We start from the raw sequence: 15000 nt of genomic DNA, 5'->3' as shown, positions 1-15000 counted from the left end.
TGTGTGTGGGTGTACATGATCTTGTGAAAATGCTGAGCAGCTAGCTGGTGGAATAGTACTGCAGAGTGTGTGTGTACTGTCCTCTATGTCATCTGATCGTACACTGTCATCTGATCATACACGCTGGTCTGTCTCAGTCCCTCTGTCATCTGATCATAGACGCTGGTCTCAGTCTCTCTGTCATCTGATCATAGATGCTGGTCTCAGTCTCTCTGTCATCTGATCATAGATGCTGGTCTGTCTCGGTCTCTCTGTCATCTGATCATAGACGCTGGTCTCAGTCTCTCTGTCATCTGATCAACACGCTGGTCTCAGTCTCTCTGTCATCTGATCATAGACGCTGGTCTCAGTCTCTCTGTCATCTGATCATAGACGCTGGTCTCAGTCTCTCTGTCATCTGATCATAGACGCTGGTCTCAGTCTCTCTGTCATCTGATCATAGACGCTGGTCTGTCTCAGTCTCTCTGTCATCTGATCATAGACGCTGGTCTCAGTCTCTCTGTCATCTGATCATAGACGCTGGTCTCAGTCTCTGTCATCTGATCATAGACGCTGGTCTCAGTCTCTCTGTCATCTGATCATAGACGCTGGTCTCAGTCTCTCTGACTCACAGCAGCAGCAGATTGACTCTGCTTTTAGACTCCAGAACAGATTTTTTTCAGCTCCATATCAGGGGACGATCACTCACCCTTTTACATACACTACCAACCCACTACCACCCCACTACCACCTCACTACCACCACCCCACTACCACCTCACTATCAATCCACTACCACCTCACTACCACCCCACGACCAACCCACTACCACCCCACTACCACCTCACTACCACCTCACTACCACCACCCCACTACCACCCCACTACCAACCCACTACCAACCCACTACCACCTCACTACCACCTCACTACCACCTCACTACCACCTCACTACCACCACCCCACTACCACCCCACTACCAACCCACTACCACCTCACTACCACCACCCCACTACCACCCCACTACCACCTCACTACCACCCCACTACCACCCCACTACCACCTCACTACCACCCCACTACCACCCCACTACCACCCCACTAACACCTCACTACCACCCCACTACCACCCCACTACCACCCCACTACCACCTCACTACCACCGCCCCACTACCACCCCACTACCACCCCACTACCACCCCACTACCAACCCACTACCACCCCACTACAAACCCACTACCACCCCACTACCACCCCACTACCAACCCACTACCACCTCACTACCACCTCACTACCACCCCACTACCACCTCACTACCACCTCACTACCACCCCACTACCACCCCACTACCACCCCACTACCACCTCACTACCACCACACTACCACCCCACTACCACCTCACTACCACCCCACTACCACCTCACTACCACCCCACTACCACCCCACTACCACCTCACTACCACCCCACTACCACCCCACTACCACCTCACTACCACCTCACTACCACCTCACTACCACCTCACTACCACCCCACTACCACCCACTACCACCCCACTACCACCTCACTACCACCCCACTACCACCCCACTACCACCCCACTACCACCCCACTACCACTCCACCACCACTCCACTACCACCTCACTACCACCTCACTACCACCCCAACCACCCCACTACCATCACCCCACTACCACCTCATTACCACCACCCCACTACCACCCCACTATCACCACCCCACTACCACCCCACTACCATCCCATTACCACCCCACTCACATAGACACACAACATGGGAGATCTACTTCTGAACCAGTTCGGCCCAGTTCAGCCTCTGTTTTTACACAGTCATTGTCTTTTGTCCCAGACAAAATGTTCAGCTAGAATTAGTAGGAGGAGCATTCTGTCTCCACTTTAAAAAGGCCTGTTTTGCTTCTCTGTGATCCAGTCTGTCTCTGTTCTAATTGATACACAATTAGTTATGAGTTAGACCAGCAGACTAGCAGAGGTATAGCATAACGGATGTTGTGCTGGAGGAGAGGAGGAAGGTTGATGTTGTACTGTACTCCTGGAGGAGAGGTGGAAGGTTGATGTTGTACTGTACTCCTGGAGGAGAGGTGGAAGGTTGATGTTGTACTGTACTCCTGGAGGAGAGGTGGAAGGTTGATGTTGTACTGTACTCCTGGAGGAGAGGTGGAAGGTTGATGTTGTACTGTACTCCTGGAGGAGAGGTGGAAGGTTGATGTTGTACTGTACTCCTGGAGGAGAGGTGGAAGGTTGATGTTGTACTGTACTCCTGGAGGAGAGGTGGAAGGTTGATGTTGTACTGTACTCCTGGAGGAGAGGTGGAAGGTTGATGTTGTCCTGGAGGAGAGGTGGAAAGTTGATGTTGTACTGTACTCCTAGAGGAGAGGTGGAAGGTTGATGTTGTCCTGGAGGAGAGGTGGAAAGTTGATGTTGTACTGTACTCCTGGAGGAGAGGTGGAAGGTTGATGTTGTCCTGGATGAGAGGTGGAAGATTGATGTTGCAATGGAGGAGGGGAGGAAGGCTGATGTTGTACTATACTCCTGAAGGAGAGGTGGACGGTTGATGTTGTACTGTACTCCTGGGGGAGAGGTTGAAAGTTGATGTTGTCCTGGAGGAGAGGTGGAAGGTTGATGGTGTACTGGAGGAGAGGAGGAAGGTTGATATTGTCCTGGAGGAGAGGAGGAAGGTTGATGTTGTACTGGAGGAGAGGAGGAAGGTTGATGTTGTACTGGAGGAGAGGAGGAAGGTTGATGTTGTCCTGGAGGAGAGGTGGAAGGTTGATGTTGTCCTGGAGGAGAGGAGGAAGTTTGATGTTGTACTGTACTCCTGGAGGAGATGTGGAAGGTTGATGTTGTCCTGGAGGAGAGGTGGAAGGTTGATGTTGTACTGGAGGAGAGGAGGAAGGTTGATGGTGTACTGGAGGAGAGGAGGAAGGTTGATATTGTCCTGGAGGAGAGGAGGAAGGTTGATGTTGTACTGGAGGAGAGGAGGAAGGTTGATGTTGTACTGGAGGAGAGGTGGAAGGTTGATGTTGTCCTGGAGGAGAGGAGGAAGTTTGATGTTGTACTGTACTCCTGGAGGAGATGTGGAAGGTTGATGTTGTCCTGGAGGAGAGGTGGAAGGTTGATGTTGTCCTGGAGGAGAGGAGGAAGTTTGATGTTGTACTGTACTCCTGGAGGAGATGTGGAAGGTTGATGTTGTCCTGGAGGAGAGGTGGAAGGTTGATGTTGTACTGGAGGAGAGGAGGAAGGTTGATGTTGTACTGTACTCCTGAAGGAGAGGTGGAAGGTTGATGTTGTCCTGGAGGAGAGATGGAAGGTTGATGTTGTACTGGAGGAGAGGAGGAAGGTTGATGTTGTACTGTACTCCTGGGGGAGAGGTGGAAGGTTGATGTTGTACTGTACTCCTGAAGGAGAGGTGGAACATTGATGTTGTCCTGGGGGAGAGGTGGAAAGTTGATGTTGTCCTGGAAGAGAGGTGGAAGTTTGATGTTGTCCTTGAGGAGAGGTGGAGGGTTGATGTTGTACTGTACTCCTGGAGGAGAGGTGGAAGGTTGATGTTGTCCTGGAGGAGAGGTGGAAAGTTGATGTTGTACTGTACTCCTGGAGGAGAGGTGGAAGGTTGATGTTGTCCTGGATGAGAGGTGGAAGATTGATGTTGCAATGGAGGAGGGGAGGAAGGCTGATGTTGTACTATACTCCTGAAGGAGAGGTGGACGGTTGATGTTGTACTGTACTCCTGGGGGAGAGGTTGAAAGTTGATGTTGTCCTGGAGGAGAGGTGGAAGGTTGATGGTGTACTGGAGGAGAGGAGGAAGGTTGATATTGTCCTGGAGGAGAGGAGGAAGGTTGATGTTGTACTGGAGGAGAGGAGGAAGGTTGATGTTGTACTGGAGGAGAGGAGGAAGGTTGATGTTGTCCTGGAGGAGAGGTGGAAGGTTGATGTTGTCCTGGAGGAGAGGAGGAAGGTTGATGTTGTACTGTACTCCTGGAGGAGATGTGGAAGGTTGATGTTGTCCTGGAGGAGAGGTGGAAGGTTGATGTTGTACTGGTCTCAGTCTCTCTGTCATCTGATCATAGACGCTGGTCTCAGTCTCTCTGTCATCTGATCATAGACGCTGGTCTCAGTCTCTCTGTCATCTGATCATAGACGCTGGTCTCAGTCTCTCTGTCATCTGATCATAGACGCTGGTCTCAGTCTCTCTGACTCACAGCAGCAGCAGATTGACTCTGCTTTTAGACTCCAGAACAGAAGGTTGATGTTGTACTGGAGGAGAGGAGGAAGGTTGATGTTGTACTGTACTCCTGGGGGAGAGGTGGAAGGTTGATGTTGTACTGTACTCCTGAAGGAGAGGTGGAACATTGATGTTGTCCTGGGGGAGAGGTGGAAAGTTGATGTTGTCCTGGAAGAGAGGTGGAAGTTTGATGTTGTCCTGGAGGAGAGGTGGAAGGTTGATGTTGTCCTGGAGGAGAGGTGGAAGGTTGATGTTGTCCTGGAGGAGAGGAGGAAGGTTGATGTTGTCCTGGAGGAGAGGAGGAAGGTTGATATTGTCATGGAGGAGAGGAGGAAGGTTGATGTTGTACTGTACTCCTGAAGGAGAGATGGAAATTTGATGTTGTACTGTACTCCTTGGGGAGAGGTGGAAGGTTGATGTTGTCCTGGAGGAGAGGTGGAAGGTTGATGTTGTACTGGAGGAGAAGAGGAAGGTTGATGTTGAACTGTACTCCTGAAGGAGAGGTGGAAGGTTGATGTTGTCCTGGAAGAGAGGTGGAAGGTTGATGTTGTACTGGAGGAGGGGAGGAAGTTTGATGTTGTACTGTACTCCTGGGGGAGAGGTGGATTGTTGATTTTGTCCTGGAAGAGAGGTGGAAGGTTGATGTTGTCTTGGAGGAGAGGTGGAAGGTTGATGTTGTACTGTACTCCTGGAGGAGAGGTGGAAGGTTGATGTTGTACTGTACTCCTGGAGGAGAGGTGGAAGGTTGATATTGTCCTGGAGGAGAGATGGAAGGTTGATGTTGTCTTGGAGGAGAGGTGGAAGGTTGATATTGTACTGTACTCCTGGAGCAGTGTTGGAAGGTTGATGTTGTCCTGGAGGAGCGGTGGAAGGTTGATGTTGTACTGGAGGAGAGGAGGAAGGTTGATGTTGTACTGTACTCCTGAAGTAGAGGTGGAAATTTGATGTTGTACTGTACTCCTGGGGGAGAGGTGGAAGGTTGATGTTGTACTGTGCTCCTGTAGGAGAGGTGGAAAGTTGATGTTGTCCTGGAGGAGAGGTGGAAGGTTGATGTTGTCCTGGAGGAGAGGTGGAAGGTTGATGTTGTACATGAGGAGAGGAGGAAGGTTGATGTTGTACTGTACTCCTGGAGGAGGGGTGTAAGGTTGATGTTGTCCTGGAGGAGAGGTGGAAGGTTGATGTTGTACTGGAGGAGAGGTGGAAGTGTGATGTTGTACTGGAGAAGAGGAGGAAGGTTGATGTTGTACTGTACTTCTGAAGTAGAGGTGGAAATTTGATGTTGTACTGTACTCCTGGGGAGAGGTGGAAGGTTGATGTTGTACTGTACTCCTGGAGGAGAGGAGGAAGGTTGATGTTGTACTGTACTCCTGAAGTAGAGGTGGAAATTTGATGTTGTACTGTACTCCTGGGGGAGAGGTGGAAGTTTGATGTTGTACTGTGCTCCTGTAGGAGAGGTGGAAAGTTGATGTTGTCCTGGAGGAGAGGTGGAAGGTTGATGTTGTACTGGAGGAGAGGAGGAAGGTTGATGTTGTACTGTACTCCTGAAGTAGAGGTGGAAGGTTGATGTTGCACTGTACTTCTGGAGGAGAGGTGGAAGGTTGATGTTGTCCTGGAGGAGAGGTAGAAGGTTGATGTTGTACTGTACTCCTGGAGGAGGGGTGTAAGGTTGATGTTGTCCTGGAGGAGAGGTTGAAGGTTGATGTTGTACTGGAGGAGGGGAGGAAGGTTGATGTTGTACTGTACTCCTGAAGGAGAGGTGGAAGGTTGATGTTGTACTGTACTCCTGGGGGAGGGGTGGAAGGTTGATGTTGTCCTGGAGGAGAGGAGGAAGGTTGATGTTGTCCTGGAGGAGAGGAGGATGGTTGAAGTTGTCCTGGAGGAGATGAGGAAGGTTAATGTTGTACTGGAGGAGAGGTGGAAGGTTGATGTTGTGCTATATTCCTGGTGGAGATGAGGAAGTTTGATGTTGTACTGGAGGAGAGGAAGAATGTTGATGTTGTACTGGAGGAGAGGAGGAAGGTTGATGTTTTACTGGAGTAGAGGAGGAAGGTTGATGTTGTAATGGAGGAGCAGTGAAAGGTTTATGTTGTACTGGAGGAGAGGTGGAAGGTTTATATTGTACTGGAGGAGGGGAGGAAGGTTGATGTTGTCCTGGAGGAGAGGAGGAGAGGAGGAAGGTTGATGTTGTACTGTAGCCCTGGAGGAGAGGAGGAAGGTTGATGTTGTCCTGGAGGAGAGGAGGAGAGGAGGAAGGTTGATGTTGTACTGTACTCCTGAAGGAGAGGTGGAAGGTTGATGTTGTACTGTACTCCTGGGGGAGGGGTGGAAGGTTGATGTTGTCCTGGAGGAGAGGTGGAAGGTAGATGTTGTACTGGAGGAGAGGTGGAAGGTTGATGTTGTACTGGAGGAGAGGTAGAAGGTTGATGTTGTACTGTACTCCTGGAGGAGAGGTGGAAGGTTGATGTTGTCCTGGGGGAGAGGTGGAAGGTTGATGTTGTCCTGGAGGAGAGGTGGAAGGTTGATGTTGTCCTGGGGGAGAGGTGGAAGGTTGATGTTGTAGTGGAGGAGAGGAGGAAGGTTGATATTGTCCTGGAGGAGAGGAGGGAGGTTGATGTTGTACTGGAGGAGAGGAGGAAGGTTGATGTTGTCCTGGAGGAGGGGTGGAAGGTTGATGTTGTCCTGGAGGGGAGGTGGAAGGTTGATATTGTACTGTACTCCTGGAGGAGAGGTGGAAGGTTGATGTTGTCCTGGAGGAGAGGTGGAAGGTTGATGTTATACTGGAGGAGAGGAGGAAGGTTGATGTTGTACTGTACTCCTGGAGGAGAGGTGGAAGGTTGATGTTGTACTGGAGGAGAGGTGGAAGGTTGATGTTGTACTGGATGAGAGGAGGAAGGTTGATTTTGTCCTGGAGGAGAGGAGGAAGGTTGATGGTGTACTGGAGTAGAGGAAGAAGGTTGATGTTGTCCTGGAGGAGAGGAGGAAGGTTGATGTTGTACTGTAATCCTGGAGGAGAGGTGGAAGGTTGATGTTGTGCTATAGTCCTGGAGGAGGGGTGGAATGTTGATGTTCTCCTGGAGAAGAGGTTGAAGGTTGATGTTGTACTGTAGTCCTGGAGGAGAGGAGGAAGGTTGATGTTGTCCTGGAGGAGAGGAGGATGGTTGAAGTTGTCCTGGAGGAGATGAGGAAGGTTAATGTTGTACTGGAGGAGAGGTGGAAGGTTGATGTTGTGCTATATTCCTGGAGTAGATGAGGAAGTTTGATGTTGTACTGGAGGAGAGGAGGAATGTTGATGTTGTACTGGAGGAGAGGAGGAAGGTTGATGTTGTACTGGAGTAGAGGAGGAAGGTTGATGTTGTAATGGAGGAGCAGTGAAAGGTTTATGTTGTACTGGAGGAGAGGTGGAAGGTTGATATTGTACTGGAGGAGGGGAGGAAGGTTGATGTTGTCCTGGAGGAGAGGAGGAGAGGAGGAAGGTTGATGTTGTACTGTAGCACTGGAGGAGAGGAGGAAGGTTGATGTTGTCCAGGAGGAGATGAGGAAGGTTAATGTTGTCCTGGAGGAGAGGAGGAATGTTGATGTTGTACTGGAGGAGAGGAGGAAGGTTGATGTTGTACTGGAGGAGAGGAGGAAGGTTGATGTTGTACTGGAGGAGAGGAGGAAGGTTGATGTTGTACTGTACTCCTGGAGGAGATGAGGAAGGTTGATGTTGTCTTGGAGGAGAGGAGGAAGGTTGATGTTGTACTGGAGGAGAGGAGGAAGGTTGATGTTGTACTGGAGGAGAGGAGGAAGGTTGATGTTGTACTATACTCCTGGAGGAGAGGATGAAGGTTGATATGGTCATGGAGGAGAGGAAAAGAGGAGGAAAGTTGATGTTGTCCTGGAGGAGAGGAGGAAGGTTGATGTTGTCCTGGAGGAGAGGAGGCAGGTTGATGTTGTACTGTATTCCTGGAGGAGAGGAGGAGAGGAGGAAGGTTGATGTTGTCCTGGAGGAGAGGAGGAAGGTTGATGTTGTCCTGGAGGAGAGGAGGTAGATTGAGGTTGTCCTGGAGGTGAGGAGGAGAGGAGGAAGGTTGATGTTGTCCTGGAGGAGAGGAGGAAGGTTGATGTTGTCCTGGAGGAGAGGAGGAAGGTTGATGTTGTACTGTATTCCTGGAGGAGAGGAGGAGAGGAGGAAGGTTGATGTTGTCCTGGAGGAGAGGAGGAAGGTTGATGTTGTCCTGGAGGAGAGGAGGAAGCTTGATGTTGTACTGTACTCCTGGAGGAGAGGAGGAAGGTTGATGTTATACTGTAGTCCTGGTTTCTCTACTTTCTTCAGAGCTGGAGGTGAGAGGACAGGACAGAGGAGACGTATCTAGGCTAAAGAAAGATAGATGAGAGCCTAATAGGGGAAGAGGGGATAGCGTGTTGTGCTGTGGAGCCAGAGGAACCGCAGAGAGGCTTCTGGGTAGAGAGGAGAGGAGAGGAGGTAGTGTGTTGTGCTGTGGAGCCAGAGGAACAGCAGAGAGGCTTCTGGGTAGAGAGGAGACGGGGAGGAGGAGGGGAAGGAGCAGAAGAGGAGAGGGCATTATGACGAGGTCACAGATCCGCATCACGTATTGGCCTATAATATCATACTACAGCTATAGCACAAAATGCTGGTAGAGTAATGACTCTCTCTCTCTCTCTCTCTCTCTCTCTCTCTCTCTCTCCCTCTCTCTCTCCCTCCCTCTCTCTCTCTCCCTCTCTCTCTCTATCTCTCTCTCTCTCTCTCTCTCTCTCTTTCCCTCTCTCTCTCTCTCTCTCTCTCTCTCTCTCTCTCTCTCTCTCTCTCTCTCTCTCTCTGACCTTCCTCCTATCCGGACATCAAAGTCCCTGTAATTCATCACCTGTCCAAAACACTAGGTCACTGTCACTACACAGAAACGTTAACAGGGCAGAACAAGAGAATGAAGGATAGAGAGAGAGAATGATTGATGGAGAGATAATGAAGGTCTGTTAGCATTGTGACTGTTAGGATTCTGGCTGCAGAGTGTGTGTGTGTGGTATTTATTAGCTCCAGCCCATTGTGAGGGGCTGTTAGCAGGCCTGTCACCACACCAGGAGACCAGGTGACAAGTAGAGTAGGTGACAAAGATCTTAGTCACTCCTAACAGCTGTCTGTCAAAGGCCTCTATCACTGGTAACAGAGTCTACTGGTACAAAGAGCTCTATCACTGGTAACAGAGTCTACTGGTACAAAGAGCTCTATCACTGGTAATAGAGTCTACTGGTACAAAGGGCTCTATCACTGGTAACAGAGTCTACTGGTACAAAGAGCTCTATCACTGGTAACAGAGTCTACTGGTACAAAGGGCTCTATCACTGGTAACAGAGTCTACTGGTACAAAGGGCTCTATCACTGGTAACAGAGTCTACTGGTACAAAGGGTTATATCACTGGTAACAGAGTCTAATGGTGTGTCTGCTGGTTGTGTGAATTCCAACTTACATTTTTTTTTTAATCGAGACTGAAAAATACACAAGAAAAGTGAATAAGTTGAAGAATTTCAGTATATATCCAGACTGTGTGTCTCTCTCTGTGTTTCTAGGATGACCAGGTGGTGCTGCAGTGCAATGGGTTAAGGCTAGGGTTAGGGTCAGGGCAAAGGTCAGGGTCAGAGCTAGGGTTAGGGTTAGGAGCTAGGATCAGGGTTAGGGTAAATATACCATATATCCGAACTATGTCTCTCTCTCTACAGGATGACCAGGTAGTGCTGCAGTGCACTGGGTTAGGGCCAGGGTTAGGGTCAGGGCAAAGGTCAGGGTCAGAGCTAGGGTTAGGGTCAGGGTAAATATACTATGTCTCTCTCTCTACAGGATGACCAGGTAGTGCTGCAGTGCAATGGGTTAGGGCTAGGGTTAGGGTCAGGGCAAAGGTCAGGGTCAGAGCTAGGGTTAGGGTAAATATACTGTATATCCGAACTATGTCTCTCTCTCTCTACAGGATGAACAGGTGGTGCTACAGTGCACTGGGTTAGGGTCAGGGCGAAGGTCAGGGTCAGAGCTAGGATCAGGGTCAGGGTAAATATACTATGTCTCTCTCTCTACAGGATGACCAGGTGGTGCTACAGTGCACTGGGTTAGGGTCAGGGCAAAGGTCAGGGTCAGAGCTAGGATCAGGGTCAGGGTAAATATACTATGTCTCTCTCTCTACAGGATGACCAGGTGGTGCTACAGTGCACTGGGTTAGGGTCAGGGCAAAGGTCAGGGTCAGAGCTAGGATCAGGGTCAGGGTAAATATACTATGTCTCTCTCTCTACAGGATGACCAGGTGGTGCTACAGTGCACTGCTTCTGTCCTGAAGGAGCAGATCAAACTGTGTCTGGCCTGTGAGGGCTTCGGGAATCGACTATGTTACCTGGAGACCACGTCCAACGCTCAGGTACGGAAACGCACGACTCAAAATACCATCTCACCTCGCGCAACGGAGAGAACATAACGAGACTGACATGTAAAAATTGAAATCTTAACCACTTACAGTACTTAGGAGTCAAATTAAGATACCAACGTTTTTGGTGTCGTAGAAGAGTATGTAAATATGCAAATACAAAATATACAAATGTTTAGAACAAGTTATGATAAACAGTGTCTGTTCAAACTTCTGACCTCTGACCCTTCCAGAACTGTCCACCAGATCTGGCCATCTGTGCCTTCGTCCTGGAACAGTCCCTGTCTGTACGTGCCCTGCAGGAGATGCTGGCTAACACCGTGGACATGAGTGAGGTAGGGGTCCCATACGGAGGGAGGGAGGGAGGCAGGCAGGCAGGCAGGGAGGGAGGGAGGGAGGGAGGGAGGGAGAGAGAGAGAGAGGTGTGGAGGGACACTGGAGATTAGATGCTGAGAGACTGTTGTTTCTTACTTTGTTGGGAGACATGATACCTTATTCTCCTGTTTGATCTTCCCCACCTGTTTCCCTCTCCATAATGTCACCACCACCCACAGAGCTTCCACCCACAGAGCTTCCACCCACAGAACAGTACAGCCTCCACCCACAGAACAGTACAGCCTCCACCCACAGAACAGTACAGCCTCCACCCACAGAACAGTACAGCCTCCACCCACAGAACAGTACAGCCTCCACCCACAGAACAGTACAGCCTCCACCCACAGAACAGTACAGGCTCCACCCACAGAACAGTAAAGGCTCCACCCACAGAACAGTACAGCCTCCACCCACGGAACAGTACAGGCTCCACCCACAGAACAGTACAGCCTCCACCCACAGAACAGTACAGCCTCCACCCACAGAACAGTACAGGCTCCACCCACAGAACAGTAAAGGCTCCACCCACAGAACAGTAAAGGCTCCACCCACAGAACAGTACAGCCTCCACCCACGGAACAGTACAGGCTCCACCCACAGAACAGTACAGGCTCCACCCACAGAACAGTACAGCCTCCTCCATGTACTTCGGTATTTTCTATCATTACCATATAATTCACTCAACCACACATCACGACGCCACTTTCCTTTCTACTGTCTTTGAGAAGGCCACGGTCAACACAGAAACACTTTTACATTGAAGTATCATACACTCAGAAAACAAGGTTTCAGAAGGGTTATTCAGCTGTCTCCGTAGGGGAACCCTTTCTGGTTCTGAATATAACTCTTTGGGTTCCAAGTAGGACTCTTTTTGGATCCATGTAGAACCCTTTTTGGTTCCAAGTGGAACCCTTTTTGGTTCCAAGTAGAACCCTTTTTGGTTCAAGTAGTTCCATGAAGAACCCTTTTTGGTTCCATGTAGAACCCTTTTTGGTTCCATAAAGAACCCTTTTTGGTTCCAAGTATAACTCTTTTGGGTTCCATGTATAACCTTTTCCACAGAGCGTTATACATGAAACCCAAAAGAGTCCTTCCTGGAACCAAAAAGGGTTCTTAAAAGGGTTATCTTATGGGAACAGCCCAGAACCCTTTAAGAACCTTGTTTTGTAAGAGTGTAGAGTATGCATGCCAAACCCACACCAGGACAGCAGAACCAGGACACGGTAGAACCATTTAAATAGAAATACCTGTTGTAGTTACTGCTGTGTTTTGTGTCTTACTCCCTCCCTCCCTCCCTCCCTCCCTCCCTCCCTCCCTCCCTCCCTCCCCCCTCCTCCCTCCCTCCCTCCCCCCTCCCTCCCTCCTCCCTCCCCCCTCCTCCCTCCCTCCCTCCCTCCCTCCCTCCCTCCTTCCTTCCCTCCCTCCCTCCCTCCCTCCCTCCCTCCCTGCCAACCACAGGCAGTGGATTTGGACAAATGGGTACGTCTCTGCCCTACAGTCATTGGTCTCTGAACATACGTGTCTCATTTCCTGTTACATGACACATAAACCACAACCCCCCCCCACCACCACCACCCTCCTCTCCCTACCTCCTGAGAGTATATTCTCAGCCCACAGGTTGTCCTAGTGAATTCATTAAATAGTGCTGTAAAAAGTTACCATTCACATCCCAGTCCTTTCTACAGCCCCTCCCAACCCGTCCCGTACCCCTCTTAAACAGTGTTGTCAGTACACCTGTCTCCCCCTGTCTAGAATTATCATGACTGAAATCTCCTGCTGGTTCTCTCTGTTTTGATGCATGGTGAGGAAAGCCCCCTGACCATAAGGCATGGTGAGGAAAGCCCCCTGTCCAGGAAAGCCCCCTGGTCATAAAGCATGGTGAGGAAAGCCCCCTGGCCATAAGGCACAGTGAGGAAAGCCACCTTGCCATAGGGCATGTTGAGGAAAGCCCCCTGGCCATAAGGCACGGCGAGGAAAGCCACCTTGCCATAGGGCATGGTGAGGAAAGCCCCCTGGCCATAAGGCTTGATTATGAAAGCCTCTAGGTTCCATTTCATGAAGCACTATTATCACTTCCTTCCACTCCTATCATAGAGAGTCCTGCACACACACACATCAGAGACTCCTGTAGTGATATGTCCTTTAGAGACCTCTGTAATGATGTGTCCTTTAGAGACCTCTGTAGTGATATGTCCTTTAGAGACCTCTGTAATGAAGTATCCTTTAGAGACCCCTGTAATGAAGTGTCCTTTAGAGACTCCTGTAATGAAGTGTCCTTTAGAGACTCCTGTAATGAAGTGTCCTTTAGAGACCCCTGTAATGAAGTGTCATTTAGAGACACCAGTAATCCTTTAGAAACTTTAGAAACTTCTGAAATTAAGTGTCCTAAAGAGACCTGTAATGAAGTGTCCTTTAGAGACTCCTGTAATGAAGTGTCCTTTAGAGACTCCTGTAATGAAGTGTCCTTTAGAGACTCCTGTAATGAAGTGTCCTTTAGAGACCCCTGTAATGAAGTGTCCTTTAGAGACCCCTGTAATGAAGTGTCCTTTAGAGACCCCTGTAATGAAGTGTCCTTTAGAGACCCCTGTAATGAAGTGTCCTTTTGAGACCCCTGTAATTAAGTGTCTTAAAGAGACCTGTAATGAAGTGTCATTTCGAGACCCCTGTAATGAAGTGTCCTTTAGAGACTCCTGTAATGAAGTGTCCTTTAGAGACTCCTGTAATGAAGTGTCCTTTAGAGACCCCTGTAATGAAGTGTCATTTAGAGACACCAGTAATCCTTTAGAAACTTTAGAAACTTCTGAAATTAAGTGTCCTAAAGAGACCTGTAATGAAGTGTCCTTTAGAGACTCCTGTAATGAAGTGTCCTTTAGAGACTCCTGTAATGAAGTGTCCTTTAGAGACTCCTGTAATGAAGTGTCCTTTAGAGACTCCTGTAATGAAGTGTCCTTTAGAGACCCCTGTAATGAAGTGTCCTTTAGAGACCCCTGTAATGAAGTGTCCTTTTGAGACCCCTGTAATTAAGTGTCTTAAAGAGACCTGTAATGAAGTGTCATTTCGAGACCCCTGTAATGAAGTTATCTTGTTGTAGCTGAAGTCTGACTTTTCCAGACATAACCGTGTTAGTTAGTTAGCTAGTTGTAGCTGAAGCCTGGTCTTTCCAGACATAACCGTGTTAGTTAGTTAGCTAGATGTAGCTGAAGCCTTTCCAAACAGAACCGTGTTAGTTCGTTAGCTAGTTGTAGCTGAAGCCTTTCCAAACAGAACCGTGTTAGTTAGTTAGCCAGTTGTAGCTGAAGCCTGGTCTTTCCAGACAGAAACCTGTGTTAGTTAGCTAGTTGTAGCTGAAGCCTTTCCAAACAGAACCGTGTTAGTTAGCTAGTTGTTGCTGAAGCCTGGTCTTTCCAGACAGAAAACCGTGTCAGTTAGCTAGTTATAGCTGAAGCCTGACTTTTCCAGACAGAAAACTGTGTTAGTTATTTAGCTAGTGGTAGCTGAAGCCTGACTTTTCCAGACAGAAAACTGTGTTAGTTAGTTAGTTAGTGGTAGCTGAAGCCTGACTTCTCCAGACAGAAAACTGTGTTAGTTAGTTAGTTAGTTGTAGATGAAGCCTGTCCAGACATAACCGTGTTAGTTAGCTAGTTTTAGCTGAAGCTTGGTCAGGTTGGTGATGAGAATAGCATGGCATGCAGCCCAGCTGGTCCGGGAGAGTCCCGAATGACTGTGTCAGGGGCAAGAGGCAAGGAAGGGTTACATGACACCCCCTAAAGGAGGAATTTTCTGGCTAGGCCAATACCCTTAATATCATAACCCCCCCAACCCCCCCACCCCCTTCCCCCAGCCTGGTTTGACCTGTCACACCTGTCCCTCCCACCTCCCATACCCACCCACTCCACTGATCTTATTGAAATAGATCATTCTAGATTGAGTTTGATTTAACCCAGGGATCTGAGGCCCACACTATTTCAGCCTGGGACTAAAGAATGTG

General features: G+C 49.3%; 1 protein-coding gene across 6 annotated transcripts in view; it reads left to right on the top strand.

Annotated features, from left to right (window-relative positions):
- Positions 1-15000, top strand: part of ryr1b (ryanodine receptor 1b (skeletal)) — a 233601-nt gene that overhangs the window by 25076 nt on the left and 193525 nt on the right. For all 6 annotated transcript variants that reach the window (XM_036961172.1, XM_036961171.1, XM_036961170.1 and 3 more), the window contains exons 2-3: positions 10512-10631; positions 10871-10972. In XM_036961172.1, coding sequence (XP_036817067.1) covers positions 10512-10631; positions 10871-10972 — 222 coding nt within the window. The remainder of the gene's footprint in view (positions 1-10511; positions 10632-10870; positions 10973-15000) is intronic.

Source organism: Oncorhynchus mykiss, chromosome 24, assembly GCF_013265735.2.
Source record: "Oncorhynchus mykiss isolate Arlee chromosome 24, USDA_OmykA_1.1, whole genome shotgun sequence".
NCBI lineage: Eukaryota > Metazoa > Chordata > Actinopteri > Salmoniformes > Salmonidae > Oncorhynchus > Oncorhynchus mykiss.
The sequence above is the reverse complement of the archived record's forward strand: the minus strand, read 5'-3'. Positions and strand labels throughout refer to the sequence as shown.